General features: G+C 42.6%; 1 protein-coding gene across 1 annotated transcript in view; it reads left to right on the plus strand.

The window, feature by feature from the left end:
• The window catches only part of LOC115776626 (5-hydroxytryptamine receptor 3A-like), a 65,265-nt gene that overhangs the window by 24,850 nt on the left and 23,577 nt on the right, over window positions 1–16,838 (plus strand). Inside the window, exons 3-4 of the mRNA XM_030724352.1 lie at window positions 377–442; window positions 1,043–1,200. Coding sequence (XP_030580212.1) covers window positions 377–442; window positions 1,043–1,200 — 224 coding nt within the window. The remainder of the gene's footprint in view (window positions 1–376; window positions 443–1,042; window positions 1,201–16,838) is intronic.

The following is a 16,838-nucleotide window of genomic DNA, read 5'->3' on the forward strand; positions in this document are numbered from 1 at the left end:
GACAAAAGATAGGATTAAACTGAAATTGTCCTTCTTTACAAACAGTCTTTCACACATACCAAGGTTTATTTGAGCTTTTTGGGAGAGTCTCAGCACGCAGCCGCCATCTTGTCCGCCATCTTTCCAATTATTTTGAGACTCTTTTGAGATTATGTTAATAAAGTATGGGTTTATAAACTTGAAAATCATTGCATTTTGTAATCATTTACACTTTATGCAGCATTCTGACATTTTCAGAATTGAAATTGTACATTAATTATGTATATTGTTGCATCATATCTTCTGTCCACAAGTTGTCAACATGTGATAAAATATGCAAAGCAAGAGATGTGACTACATATGCTTGTATAGAAATTAGTGTTCTCTTTCCTGTCAGGTGAAAATGCCTCCAGTGTAGAGACTCAGACTGACCAAGAGCTTCCAAATAAAACCACTACCACAGGTAAAGACTTGCAAACATTATCAAAGTTTTCTCAGAAATTATACAAAGTTAATGAGCATTATAAAATCAATATGTACTCATTAGCAATGCTTTACTGTCTTTATGTCATAATACATATCTAACCTTCCTGAGCTGATTGCAGTAAAATGGAAAAAAATAAGTATAGATAAAAAAAAAAAAAAAATATATATATATATATATATATATATATATATATATATATATATATATATATATATATATATAATTATTTTTTTTTTATGTATACTTTTTTTTTCTTAAAAGATGTATAAATCTTTTAAGATTTATACATCTTAAAAGATCATCACGTTTTAAATATTTTAGACCTCGCAGCCCTGCTCTCTTAGTCAACAAATAGTCCTGTATATATTAATAAGCTAATCCTCATTTAAGGAAGAAAAAGGAATATGTATGTACATCTTTTTTTCCTTTTTTTTTTTTGAATGTGAGCACCAAAGTTCTGAACGTTTTTTTTTTTTAAATTGAAAATCAGGAATGAAAGTAAGGAAGCTGCTTCATTGTTGTTGTGTAATTAAATAATTTTTGACAGAATGTATTTTGCTGTCATTTCAGATAAAGAAGAGGAAGAGAAGAACCTCTGTAATTTTCAAGCTATTGCAGACCACCTGGAACTGCAAAAAGACAGTATTAAATACACCCTGAGCCGGCCTGTTAAATACAACAATAGAAGCACAGAAGTATTCATTTTCTTGAATCTCTATGCCATTCTAGATATGGTAATTTCTTTGGACAATTTTTTATAATAGTTAAAAAATTACTTATTGTTTCTTAAGAAAATATATTAGGTGGCTGATGTCTATGACCTGTGTCCCATATCTCCCAGTACACCCACATGTTGCTGTCATTGTGTAACGCAGTAAACTGAGCCTGTCAGTTACAGAGGTTCTGGTGTAAAAGTGACCAATCACAATATTTCCTTTCAGCCTGATTCAGCTGATTCAGCATTAAGAGCAGACACACCTGTGAGAACACGCTGCACCATCTGCCACGCACACACTCTCGCCTGCTTTGCCTACTTGCTGCTGAGATCTGTACACATGGGTTGCTGAATTTTTACATAAGGAGTTTAATTCCACGGCAGTGATTATCTGTGCATGTGAAATTGGATTATTTGCTTATTATTTTATTTACTGATTATGTTTTTTTTTCACAGTACTTCTGGCAGAAATCTATTCCATAAACCAGCATATCTTTTTTCTGGTTCTTTGCACATGGGTATTATGGACAGACCTCTGGTCTTTTGATGGGAGGCTGACGGGAGACTAGCATGCTAGTCAGTCTGCTTCTGGCTCTACTTTGCTGCTCTGAGATCAGTTAGTATCTGTGCTTTCTATGTCAACAAAGGTAGCATTATCAAGTAAACAAAATTCTGCAAGGAAAGCTGTGATGATGGAAAGGAGACGTCAGCTCCTAAACAGGCAGCCTGAACCAGTGCAGGCTCCATGGAGCTTTCATCCAAGTGTCTAAATCATTTGGGCACAGATCAGAAGATACAACTACAAAATCTATTTTTGACCTGTAATCTAGGGTGTCCTGGTGCCACATGCACTTATGAACACCCTTCAACATGACATTTGTTTTTGGACAAACTGTCAAGCACTGTCCAATAGCAGAACACCAGACTGGTTCAGATTGGGCAGGATGTTCCTCCCAGTCACACCCCTCCACGTCTCATTGTTAATGTCCATGTGAACAATGAAGTTCCTTATTAAGACAATGGAGTCAACAGATGGAGCGCCCTCCAACACCCGACCCAGTGATTTCAAGAAGGCAGTATACTCTGGATAATCTGGAAATTCAGTGCACAAACATCTCATATTCAGAACAGATTCTTGACCTGAAGGCGAAGCAACGCTCTTGTTCAATTGTACAACCACCGAACTGGAAGGATACAAGTTTATCCACCCCTGCCTGCTTTGACGAAGGGCAACTCCAGATTGAAACAGCATCTAGCACCTCTCCAGGAGATTGCTTTAAGATCCTGAAGTGTGCATTGAGGCAGGGCCAAATATAGCTAGTTTCTCTTAGCCTCATATACCAGCTTTGGAAGCTTTCCCACCAGTGAAGTGATACCGCATATAAAACATCAATTCAATTCAATTCAGTGTTTAGCTTGGCCAAAGCTATGGCTCGGCTCTACAGCTGCTTTAAAGAAAACAACGTTGCCTTGTTTGTTCAGCATTACTTTATCGATTTTATTGCTTTGAAGGTAATCTGGTGCTCTTATAATTACATGATTCCTCGCCATCAACACCTTTGGAAAAAACAAGGTAACTGATAATGTCGATGTAGCTGACTTCAGGCCATAATTTCATGTCATCTACCCAGTCAGTGAGAAGTGACGGGTGAGGCACTGTTACCTCGCTGCTTTTTAAAACATCCCAGCAATGTATCCACCTCCGATGTGGTACCATTTAGGCCAGGTAAAAGAAACTGCAGTGTCAAAATGTTTAAATGAACGGCAAGTGTGTAAGCCCGCAACCGTAAACAACAGCGCAAACGGAAGTAAAATACCAGCTTCTGCTATGAATTATGGGTAATGGTGTGAAGTCAGGAATACTGTAGATATGGATGCATACTTACAGCTAAAACTTTATTTTCTGGAGAGAACAGAAACATTCCTGCACTCCCTTCTCCTTCCTTCTAACTGCTCAGCATGGCATCTCTGTTGGCCTTAACAGTCATACAGTATGACACTGTGCAGCCATGTCTCCATGAAACATAACACGCTGTACTCCCAGTACTCTCTCTGATGTCTTACCAGTGCCCACACCTTGTCCATCTCATTAACCAGAGACCTCACATTCGTCACAATAGCCAACATAACAGAGACTGTACATTTCCTTCTCCTTGCTCTGATTTTCACTCTGGCTCAGCACTCATGTCATCTCCTCTTGAGTTCCAGCAAGATCCAGGAAGCAGTGTTTTGGAGAGATTAGACCAGTCTTTAATATGAAAAACTTAGATTTGTTTATATGTGGTACCATAGTTATGTCTCCAAGGAAACATAATCTTGGTGCTCAGGGAAGTTCATAATTCAGCCATTTACCTTTAGGATCTATAAAATTTTCTCTCAAAGGAAGAACCTTTGAACATTCCCACAGTGCAGGAATGAAGGTGCCACTCTTTTTTCCACATTTCCAATCATTGTTAAGTAAGCTAAGCCTTGTTGGGGTAAAATAATATCTGTGAATTATTTTATACTGTGTAAATTTGCCTTTGGCTTCACTAATATATTCTTCAGTGTTGGAAAGGATCCCCTCCCACGTCTTTTCATCTGTTATAGAGGACAAATCCTTTTTCTATATCAGCTCGAAATTGTTACAGCCATGACTGTTTGTCCGAGGACACATTTCATTCCATTTTGATGCTTTAAGCTGTGCTTTGGGTAGCTTTAGGTACAGTATCTCTCCACTACACTTCTGTCCCTGCCAGTGGGAACAGTAGCTTTTATATAGTGTCTGATCTGTAAATACTTCCAAAAATGGTCCCTTTTCTCTATATGGAATTTTTTTCAGAAGTTAATCATATGAAAGAAAGTTGCCATTTTCAGATAAATCGCTTTTATTATTCTGACACATTTTCTGAGCCACTGAGACCAACAGATGGTCTGTTTCTCTGTCTTTATTTTTGAGGGATTCATACAATTCTTATTTACCTCTTGCCAGACCATTTTCTAATGTTTTAAGATAGGGTTGATTGCTTTTATTTATTATTTATTTCTGACTGTTTGTGTGAGCACTTCAATTGACTAGTCCAGCACCAGCTTTGTCCCAATGTCTTGGAAGTCAAGCAACCTTAAAGGAAATACGGTAATATTTCATGTTTGGCAATAATAGACCCCCTCTCTTCTTTGACTGGTATAATTTATCTATACAGATTCTAGATTTTTTCCCATTCCAACAAATTTTTATCAGCTCTTATTAATAGTTGCTTACACTGTAAAAAGGGATTTGGGGCTTCAGTCAGATGGACTCAAGTAATTATGCTGGGTGAACTCATGGCCCATTTCCATTTCCAAGATGAATTACAGAAATTTCAACTTGAAAAAATACTTTAAAACTCATTATAATACATTCAAGTAACAGCAGAAAATGTGTCAGCGGTCATACTTCATGGACCATGCATACACACTTAATATAACCTCATGGTCACATGATGTTCCCTCGTCTCTGAAGGTTAGCTAAGAACGTAGCAGCCATTTTGTTTCAGAAGATGAGCTGCAGGTTTTAATCAAGTAAGTATTTCTAGGTTTTTTAAAATTTTGAAACATTAAACACCTGTTCTTTGTCTAAGTCAGTCACTGCAATTTTTAGTGTCTATTTCATGTTTAGTTTGTTGTGGTTATTGGCAGTACATGTTTGCGCGCTGGTTAGCTAGCTTTGAGTTGCAAATCCTGTTGACTTAGCTAATGTCAGTCCACATTTGATCAACCAAGGGTTAGTCGGGGTGAGTGGATACAGTGTTTATTATATATTATTTTTCCTTTTTAATATCTATCAGTCTGTCAGACGTTTTATCGGTTGAACACACACAGCGTTGCTGCTCCACCTCTCGCCACAGAAGTTTTCTTTTCTTTTCTTTTTTTTGCATTTTGACCTAGCTACCATCACGCCACAAGTAATTGTAAATATATGTGGTTGGTGCTCACTTGACAACGAAATTGAAATTTTCTCAGGTAAACGTGTTGCGATAGTGTGAATAGCAGCTGCACTGAACAGTTATGGGCTGGACACAGAGAGCGACACCGCTCGCTCTCCATTCATTTCCTATGGAACTTGTGCGATGGGCCGACAATCGCTTGCCCTCCTCCAGCCAAGCAACCTGCGAAATTTGTTCATGTGAAATTCCGAGCTCATACACACAGACGTGCCCACGCAAGCAGGGGACGTGACACAGCAACGGGGCTTGATGTTGCTCCCTCTCCATCCATTTCCTATAGAACTTGTGCAAAGCAATTGTGGCCTCATCGCACAAGTTCCATAGGAAATGAATGGAGAGGGATTGACGTTGCTCCCCGTGTGTCGAGCCCTAGTGGTGATATTTGACGAGAATGCGCACACATGCACACACCTGTTTGTACTGATAGTACTAATTACTGTTTTTTCTTTCCCCAAAAACTTGCTAATTTTAATTTAATTGTAATAAAAATTAAGAAAAAAATACATTAGCTAAAATTTTTGTATTCTTTATTACAAAGTATTACTATAGATTGTTTGATCAACTTTCTCTTTGTGCAGTTGCAATTTTTAGAAACCAAGCTGCCGAAAGCACACAAGCAAAAGGTATTGTAAAATTGGAATTTGAATTTTATATTTATTTATATTTGTTTTGCTTGAGTTAAAAAAAAAAAACATTAAATTCAATTCACGACATATTAGCTTTGGCTCTTTTTTTTGTGTGTGCCTTATTTCTTCACAGGATCACTGCAGTGCAGACGATGCAGTGTAATGAATGAGGTGGTCCTGCAAAAGATGCACTTACTCCTCACCCAGCCAATACACTCTAATTGTCCATTACAAACTGAAGCACTGTAATCAGGTAAGGAACTATCCTCTTCCCTGTGTCTGTGCAGACTGTTTGTGGTCTTTCAGGACTGAATCATCTCTGAAGAAACATTTAATTAGAGACCATAGTCAAGCCTGGACAAAACAAGTCACATCAAATGTAAATGCAGTTTCTCAGAGACTTGCAGTTATAAACAGTATTTTGCACATCTAAAAACACACATACAGAACAAAGAAATTGTGAAATGTCCTTTTAAAGACTGTAGCTTTCAGTCTAGTGTATACAGTACTTTTTGTGCACATAAGAGTAAGAAACATCAGCTCTGTACTGTTGAAAATTTTCCTACAAACTTGTATCAAAGTTGTACTCCAGACACTTCATATTTTGAAAGCACATATTTTGAGACACATTCAGACCATCTAGACTTAACAACAGAGGATTGCATAGACAGTCAAGACCTGCATGAGTTGCTTAAATACAATGTTGCATTTATTTTACTGCGAATGCAAACAGTTTTGCATGTGTCTAAGACAACAACTCAGGAAATTATAAATGAGCTTTGTAGTATTAGCTCAGTTGTTGATGAAGGCACACCAAAACTAACTGAAAGTGTACTGATGAAGCACAGTTGTTCAGTTAACACTGCGGTCACTGCTGCTGTCACAGAGATAATCAAAAAAGTTAACCCCCTAAGTTTCCTTTCAAAAGACGGACCTTTTGTTTCTGAATATAAAAGAAGAGCTTTTTATAAGAGTCACTTTAAAGTGATGGAGCCAGTTGAACATGTTTTAGGTGGATTATCCAGATGGACATGTGCTTATGTCCTAGTTTTGAAAGTTTTGACAGAGCTGTTAAATCGTAATGATGTGTTAAAAAAAGTCTTGGAGACAGAAGACACTGTTGGACACTATAGAACATACAAAGATGGTCTGTACTGCAAACAGAATATTTTGCTCTCGTCAAAAGATCTAAGCATTCCTTTAGGACTTTCAGATTTACCAATATGCTATAGATCATGTGTACAATCAGTCTATCTCGCATGTCTGTGTCATAGCAATGATGTGAAGAAATATGGCTACAAAGCCATTCTTGGACCACTACTGAAAGATCTTGAAGTACTTGAGGAGTAAGGATTGTATGTACAGAAACTGGGAAAAGCAGTTAGAGGTAAAGTGCTGTATGTTTAATAATTTCTGATAATCTGGGGGCTCATTCTCTCACTGGATATCAAGAGAGTTCCAATGTTGACAAATTTTGCAGATTTTGTTTAGCCAGTCGGGAACATATTGACATTCATGAGGTGAAGGAAGGAGTGTTTCCACTACGGACAGTTGAAACTCACAAGAATGACCTTCTGGATTTGAACAGACAACAGTTAGATTCCCTAAATGATGTAAAAAGAGACTGTTCTCAATAGATTTTCACATTTCCAAACAATCCAGGGCTTCCCTCCCGATGTCATGCATGATCTTCTTGAACTAATAGTGCCAAGAGAGTTAAGTCTGTGTATTAAGTCTCTGATATCCAAACGGAACTTCACATTAGATTATCTGAACTCCATCACTGAAACCTTTCCTTTCAAGTTTACAGATAAAACCAACAGACCTCAGGAAATTCTGCCGTCATGTGCATTGAAAAATTCTATTGGTGGGAATTGTCATGAGAACTGGACATTACTGAGACCCCATTTACACGACACTGTTTCCACTGGAAATGGTGGATTTGCCTTCCGTTTACATGGTAGTATTTCATAAATGATCTGCGTTTACACACTGACGCACGAAACGATGAAAACAATGTAGTTCCCATGTCAGGCCACAAGTTGGCGTTTTTTTCTTTGCAAAGCTTATTTATGCAAGACGCACATGCGTGGAGGGACACAGTAGGAAGCGCAGCAAATTGTTCATTATTTACAAAACGGCCAATGTGAGAGGTTGTGTGGACTGACGGTGAGGTTGGATCACTGCTGCACACAATGCTGAATTACAAAACAGTAAAAACACAAGAGAAGCACAAGAAGCACTCGTCAATCTGCGAGTACTGTTTATCAGTTTGCGCATGCACAGAAAACTGTGGCCGTCTCAACCATAGTGCGCATGTGCGAGTCACCCTTTTTCAAATCACCTCGGTTTTAAGCGTTTACATGACAACGCAGGCCGGTGCGTTTCTGAAACGCTCCACTCTGGACCCCATCGTTTTCACTCCGTTGTCCTGTAAACGAAAGGGAAAAACTGGTTGTGACACCAAAAGCTTTCTTGCTTCACTAAGGTACAGTTTAACTGTTGTGGTCTTGTGAAAGTTGCGGTTAGTGTTGCTTGGCTGTGTGTTGCTGATTGCATAGTAGTGCTGGGCAATAAAATGCTAGACAATTATCACAAAATAACTTCTTGATAGAAATATGACATGTGATCAGTATATAATCAATAGAACTTATTTCATATATGTTAAGGCCAAAAAACGATGAAAATAGCAACGCACTGAAGCAGTTGTGTGGTTGGAACAGAGCCATGATAGTAAAGCATAGGAAGATAGCCAGCAGCACATGTGCTAATGTTTGAGCTACTACAGCTGTACACACCAGGAATATGAGCAAGATGAGATAAAAAGAGAAGAGAAAATGTTAACAACAAAACTCAAGAGGCTGTTACTGAACATGACACCCCATTGGTGACAGTCCACGACTCACTGAAAACCTGAGTCAGAGGAATTACTATGAACTGATATGAAAAGAAATCCCCAAATTGCCCAGCTCTATTGCATAGGTGTATATGGTGAAATTGTGTTCATTTCAAACATCTGTATTGTTGTACTGATGTTTTGCTGTTTCCATGGCTTGTGTTCTCTCTTGAGAATTGTCATTTTGTTGCTGTTTTCTAAATTTTAACTTTTTGCATTTCTAAGATATTTCAAGTTTCAAAATATCTTAAAGGTAGCAGATGAAATTTTGTCAGCTGGATATCACTGAAAAAATGCTGATTAATGTAAACAGCTGACAGTTCAATGCGTTAAAGAACTTGAAATGCAAATGGATGTTTGTTGGCTTATTGCTCATTTTGTATTTACTCTTCTTTTTTTTTTTTTAGCCATTGTCAGGTAATTTCACAATCAAGCAAAGATGCTGCTACGAGTGATAGTTTAATCACAGGATATTAGGAAGGTTCACTTGGACTGTGTTCCAGATTCAGTTGATGCCCTGAAACTGGTGCTGAAAAACAGATTGCAGTTCCACCAGTCATTTGACCTTCAGTATGAAGATAAGGACTTTCGAGACTTCTGTAAACTCACACACATTGATGATCTGCCAAAGGAGAAGGTTACCATATATTCCTTTAAGGCCTATCCTGGGAATGATGATTTTGAGAGTGTAGCCATTGCTCTGATTGAAAAACACCCTTGCATAAAGGAACCTGGCTTCACATCTGGATGGTATGGATGGGAAATAAGTTTAGATGGGTAATTATAGATGGAAAATGAGAGATGCCGGCTGTCAAGAGATGATGATTAGGAAGAGAAACAAAGTAAAGAAACCCAGACGGTCTGAAACAAACTTCCTTCCAGATCTCCCTCAAGGAAGAGACCTAAAAAATCTTGAAGAGTGAGAAACGATGGCGCTAGAGATGAGAAAAACAGCCCCAAACCTGTTTTTCATCGATAATACAATGAATGCCACATATGCACTGAGGAGACAGGAGATTGTTGAAGAGGAGCCACCTGTGTCTGCAGTAACAGTCAGATGGCCTGCACTTTTTACTGAAAGGCAGGTTGTGCTTTCATTTTTTATTACTTTATGTAGATAAAATCCTGCTTCAAAGATATGTTGTAGCAAATTGTAACAAAGTAATCTGATATCTGCAGATAATCTGGCATACCTTTTTTTTAATGATTGCACATTTATACCAAATATGACATCTAGACAGCTTGCTGAAACATAAATGTCACCTGACCTGGACTAAAATTACAATATCGGTGCATTAAAATTATGTAATGTCCCTTCTTCATTTAGATTCTCAAGGAATTTACAAGGCTGATGTCTATGGACCTTCATTCATTCTACGAGGGTCTGGATCGCCATCTGGTTAAACTCCTTCACTTATTCAGATTAAAGTGCTATGGCACTGTTCAAGGAATGACATCCTTACTGGAGAGTCTTACCAAGGATGTAAGTACATTTCTTTTAGGTTCTTTCAAGGCAGTAGAGACTAGAGACAAGCCAGTGTACTCTGTGCTGATCTCAAGCCTAGTTGAAAATCTTTGCCAAATCAAACATGTGGTTCAGCAAGAATGAGATGTCTATACCAAAGGGTAAGGGTTGTCATGTGCAGACCTGATGCAACTACAGAGGAATACAGCTGATGAAGCACACCCTGAAGCTTTGGGAAATAATTGTTGAAGCTAGGTTAAGAAGAGAGGACATGCAGAGGCTTGGTGTGACACAGGAAGGTGATGGAATAGGGTGAAATGGAGGCAGATGATCTGCTGTGGTGACCCGTAAAGGAAGCAGTTGAAAGAAAAACATGTGTTATCAATAAGGAAGAAGGATAAAGAGAGAAGGGGAGATGAGAGGGTGAACCAAAATACTTAAAAGGTGGATAAAATGTTGCTGTCAAGTCCCTCGTCCGTCCTGACTTCCTTGTCTTGGGGGGGGGATACATTTATTTTATGTAAAAATACTTTTTTTTTTTTTTACTTTTTTCAAGTATTGTCTTGTAAATTCTAATCTTTACACTGTGTGATCAGAATATGTACTTCAGTACTCTCTGTGACAGGTAACTGAGGTTTACGTACATAGTTATAGTTTCATTCAGTTTTGTGAAATCACCAGAATTATTTATGGCGTGATGGGGGTTATATAATTCTGGTAGTAACCATATTCTATGTTGGCAGGCATCGAATCAAAGAAAGAGGGCAGCAGCATTGCAGAGCCTACCAGGGTACATGAAAGAGAATCCTGCTGTGTTCCTGAAGATATGTGAGGTAAGAGGTTTAACAGGGTTACACTTGTGCTCTCTGAATGTATGAATGATATGGAAAACAATTACAGAAGAGCAAACTTTTTTTTTTTTTTATGAAGTCTACAGATTCTGAGGAGGACACCACCAAGGGAATGATCATTGTGATACTTTTGGTGGCTCAAGATGTGAGGGAACCCCCTTCCAGTTTCTGACAGTGATGTTGGCATTGTAATTGAGGAAAAGGTCATCATACGTCACACCTACATGATGTACCCAATGCTTTTGGAAACCTGATGGGTCTGATGTACATTCTTAAGCTGAACTACCCAAATACTTGAGGTATACCTTCGAGGTAATACAGCACCTGTTCATGGGAGTGGGTGTTGATTCATGTACCACCAGAGTCCACGCTCTGAAGAACAAATTGGATGTTCGAAGTTCGAAGGATGGCCAAGGAAGAGGGATTGTGCTCGGGATTTTGTTTGGAATATGTAGTTGCAACAGAAAAGGTCTTTCATGATATTTGTACCAGTTCATTTATGTTCTGATGATGTTTGTGATCTCTGGAGCCTCTGTGTCTCTGGGACACTTGATTTTATGTTTTTAGGGCCAGAGCACAACCTGCGCGAAGGCCCTATTGTAATTGCTTTGGACATTTAGGCAAATTAATTGCTTTTTTGAGGGCCTAGACATGCTCAAAAATTCATGAAAAATGTGCACGTCAGGTCTGGTGAAACCATACCATACCACTTTATTTATAAAGCACTTTTAAAAACAACAGGGCTGACCAAAGTGCTGTACAAAAACATCACACATAAAAGACCAAAAACAGGTCAGAAAGCAATGAGATATAGAAATAAAACAAATGTGAAAGAGATTAAATAAATTAATTAATTAATTAATTAAGAACTATAACAGTGTCTTAAGATTTAAGTCAGAGTCTCACACTGGGTCAAAGGCCAAGGAATAAAAATGTGTTTTTAAACGAGATTTAAAAACAGCAAGTGAAGGAGCCTGTCTGACATACAGCGGTAAACCATTCCATAATTTTGGAGCCGCAACTGCAAAGGCTCGATCACCCCTGAGTTTTCGTTGCGACTTCGGAACAAATAAAAGCATCTGGTCTGCTGACCTAAGGGAACGAGATGGAACATATGGGTGCAGCAGTTCAGATAGATAAAATGGGGCACAACCATTAAGAGACTTAAAAACAAAAGAATTTTAAAATGGATTCGTAAATGAACCGGAAGCCAGTGAAGAGAATCTAAAATTGGGGTGATGTGCACTTGCTTGCTTGTACCAGATAAAAATCGTGCAGCAGCATTTTGCACCAGCTGTAGACGAGCAATGGAGGCCTGGCTAATTCCAGTCAGAAGTGCATTACAGTAATCAAGACGAGATGTTATAAAAGCATGTATTACTGTTTCAAGATTATGTTTTGAAAGAAGAGGCTTGATTTTTGACAGTCTTCTCAGTTGAAAGAAGCAGGATTTCACCACTGCGTTCACTTGAGCATCAAGCCTTAGAGTCAGGTCCATTTTCACACCTAAATTAGTGATAATGGATTTCTCATATGGGGCCAGGGAGGAAAGGTCAACACAGGGGGTACTGCTGGTGCCACTGGGTCTGAACAACATGATTTCTGTCTTTTTCTCATTCAAACTCAGAAAATTTAATGACATCCATCCCCTTATGTCTCTAAGGCATTCAAGGAGAGGCTGGACAGAGCATGAACCAGTGTGTTTCAGTGGAAGATACACTTGACAGTGAAAAGAAATATCATGCTTCCGAAAAATAGTTCCAAGTGGCAGCAGATATAGAGAGAACAGAAGAGGTCCCAGAATGGAGCCCTGCGGAACCCCCCAAGGGAGGGCATCAGAGGCAGACTCGAAATCATCAATGCACACACAGACACTTCTACCTGAGAGGTACGATTTAAACCACTGGAGCGCTGCACCTGTGATGCCCACACACTGCTCCAGCCTGGAAATGAGGATCTCATGGTCCACAGTGTCAAACGCAGCTGTTAAGTCTAATAACACGAGTACCACACAGTCACCAGAGTCGGTTGATAACAGAATATCGTTAAAAACCTTTAACAGTGCGGACTCAGTGCTGTGATGGGTTTTAAACCCAGACTGGAACACTTCCAGAATTGCATGTTCATCCAGGAAAGTCTTTAGTTGGGTGAAAACAATCTTTCGAGGATTTTTGAAAAAAACGGTAGCTTGGAGACGGGCCTAAAGTTTGCTAAAACCGAAGAGTCTAGGCCAGGTTTCTTCAGCAAGGGCTGCACAACAGCATGTTTAAAACTTTTTGGCACCACACTAGAGGTCAAACTGCTATTGATAATGCTGAGAATGAATGGGCCAAGGGCAGGAAAAACTTGTTTAACAAGCCGAGAGGGAACAACATCAAATGGGGAACCTGATGGCTTCAAACTGGAAACCAGCTTCTCTAAAAAGGAGAGAGAGACTGGCTCAAAGTGGTCAAACTGAGCTGAACAAGGTATTGGGGTAGATGGATCATGAGAAGGTGGTGAAATTAGGGCCCTAGTGCTTATCACCTTCTCTAAAAAGAAGTGAAGGAATCTATCACAAATTTCACTGGAAGCGTCCAGATGGACAGCTTCATGGACATTTAGGACAGAGTTCAGTGTGGTAAAACGCACACGGGGGTTGTGAGAGTTAGAGACAATGATATCTGAAAAGAATTTCGACGTAACAGCTTTAACAGTTTTCTGATAACACTGCAATCTTTCTCTCAGTATTTCAAAATGAACCTGCAAACTGTCCTTTTTCCACCTACGTTCAGCTTTCCTGCACTCCCGTCTAATGGCACGGGTATACTCATTTAACCATGGCTCTGGTCTGTGCTTTAATTGCCTAATTTTTAATGGAGCTACAGAGTCCAGGACGGTTCGGCAAATAGAATTAAATTGAAGGGTCAGCTCCTCAGTACTGGAGGCCACAGAAAGGTTTGAGGTCACTTCGTGGTCAAAAACAGCAGCGAAATGAACAGCGGTGGAAGGTTTAAGAGCACAGAAGCGCCGAACAGGAGCGCATTTTTTAGCAGGTTGACAGAGAGGAACGAAATCAAATAGAACAGGCATATGATCTGAGAACACTGCATCACCAACTTCCAAATTTGTCATGGCCGGGGAGGAAACGGACGAGGAAGGACTCACATGAAGGACTCCAGAAGCAAACATAACTAAAAAGGGGATTTATTTCAACGGGGAAACACAAATACAAAAACCTTGGAAGGGAGGCACAGGGAGACGAAGGGCAGGCACAGGGAACACAGGAACATGCGGGCACAAAACATCAACGACGCGACAGAGAACAAATGAAAACTGAGGGCTTAAATACACAATGGGTAATCAGGGCAAGAGGAAACAGCAGGGAACAACAGGTGAGGCAAATGAAACTAATTACACAGGGGAAGCAAAGCTAAACACAAAGCACAAGGAAATCACATTGGCAAAATAAAACAGGAAGTGATAAACCAAGGAACACGCAGACAAGTCACAACACTGGGAACATGACAAACATACAGGGAGGACAAACTCAGGAAATAAATTAACACAAAACGCTGGGCCAACGGCCCAGGACATGACAGTACCCCCCCCTCAAAGGCCGGCTCCCGACGGCCAAAACCAGAAACAAAACCAGACAAGGGCGGGAGGCGGGGGACCAGGAGGGAGGGCCCGAAACAAAAACAAAGACAGGGAGCAAAACAGAAATCACAGGGCGTGAACAAAACAAAACAAACCCCGACAAGAAGAAAACAAAAACACAGGACCAGAACAAAAGGCGACGGCACAAGGCCGGAGACAGTCCAACAGGGGGCATCAAAATGAGGCAGAGCAGAGGCAACACAGTCCAAACAAGAACAAAACACGGGGACGAGAAGCAAAAAAAAAAAACAACCGGATGAAACAAAAAGCGACGGCACAAGGCCGGAGAGCTCCAATGTCCAAAACAGGGGGCCGAAACAAGGAACAGTCCAGGAGCTATGACAAAACAAAAAACAGCAGGGGAAAAAACAGTCCACAGTTCAGGGGAGTCAGTGGGAAATCCAAAAACAAAAAACACACAGTTCAGGAGGCCGCAGAGGCCAAGGGGCCACAAAGCAAAATCCCAACGAGGGAGGCCGACCGCGCTCCCAGCGGCGGCGGCGACGAGGACGAGAAGGAATCACTGGAGGCCGACCGCGCTCCCAGCGGCGGCGGCGACGAGGCCGAGAAGGAATCACTGGAGGCCGACCGCGCTCCCAGCGGCGGCGGCGACGACGAGGAGGAGTCACTGGAGGCCGACCGCGCTCCCAGCGGCGGCGGCGACGACGAGGAGGAGTCACTGGAGGCCGACCGCGGGGCATGCGGCGGCGGAGAAGGGCGACCCCGGGCTCTGGTGGGGAACCCTCGGGTGACGGGGAGCGCTCGGACTGAGCGGAGACCCCCATCGGCTCGGACTGAGCGGGACCCTCGTGCGCGGAGCGCTCGGACTGAGCGGAGACCCCCATCGGCTCGGACTGAGCGGGACCCTCTGGCGCGGAGCGCTCGGACTGAGCGGGACCCCCTGGCTCGGACTGAGCGGGACCCTCTGGCGCGGAGCGCTCGGACTGAGCGGAGACCCCCATCGGCTCGGACTGAGCGGGACCCTCTGGCGCGGAGCGCTCGGACTGAGCGGAGACCCCCATCGGCTCGGACTGAGCGGGACCCTCTGGCGCGGAGCGCTCGGACTGAGCGGAGACCCCCATCGGCTCGGACTGAGCGGGACCCTCTGGCGCGGAGCGCTCGGACTGAGCGGGACCCTCTGGCGCGGAGCGCTCGGACTGAGCGGAGACCCCCATCGGCTTGGAGTGAGCTGAGCCCATGGGCTGAACGGGGCCTACATAGTGAGGCACCGGATGCGTAGGCTGGGACCGCGGAACAGGGCACACTGCTGCTTTATTGAGCAGCAGGGGCTGCTCGAGGAATAGCCGAGGTGCAGGGGACTGCGTGGAAGCAGGCCGGGAGACGACTGGCTGCGTGGAAGCAGGCCGGGAGACGACTGGCTGCGTGGAAGCAGGCCGGGAGACGACTGGCTGCGTGGAAGCAGGCCGGGAGACGACTGGCTGCGTGGAAGCAGGCCGGGAGACGACTGGCTGCGTGGAAGCAGGCCGGGAGACGACTGGCTGCGTGGAAGCAGGCCGGGAGACGACTGGCTGCGTGGAAGCAGGCCGGGAGACGACTGGCTGCGTGGAAGCAGGCCGGGAGACGACTGGCTGCGTGGAAGCAGGCCGGGAGACGACTGGCTGCGTGGAAGCAGGCCGGGAGACGACTGGCTGCGTGGAAGCAGGCCGGGAGACGACTGGCTGCGTGGAAGCAGGCCGAGAGCTAGGGAGATCTGGCTGCGTGGAAACAGACCGAGAGCTAGGGAGATCTGGCTGCGTGGAAACAGACCGAGAGCTAGGGAGATCTGGCTGCGTGGAAACAGACCGAGAGCTAGGGAGATCTGGCTGCGTGGAAACAGACCGAGAGCTAGGGAGATCTGGCTGCGTGGAAACAGACCGAGAGCTAGGGAGATCTGGCTGCGTGGAAACAGACCGAGAGCTAGGGAGATCTGGCTGCGTGGAAACAGACCGAGAGCTAGGGAGATCTGGCTGCGTGGAAACAGACCGAGAGCTAGGGAGATCTGGCTGCGTGGAAACAGACCGAGAGCTAGGGAGATCTGGCTGCGTGGAAACAGACCGAGAGCTAGCTGACACTGGGGCCTGAGAGGGAGCTGACACTACTGGAGCTACAGAAGGAGCAGGAGCTGAGGGAACTGGGACCAAAACCGAAGGAACTAAGACAGGGGCTGAGGGAACTGACTGAGAGGGCACTGAAACAGCTGACACTGGGGACCGAG

This window comes from Archocentrus centrarchus, unplaced genomic scaffold, assembly GCF_007364275.1.
Source record: "Archocentrus centrarchus isolate MPI-CPG fArcCen1 unplaced genomic scaffold, fArcCen1 scaffold_35_ctg1, whole genome shotgun sequence".
Lineage (NCBI taxonomy): Eukaryota > Metazoa > Chordata > Actinopteri > Cichliformes > Cichlidae > Archocentrus > Archocentrus centrarchus.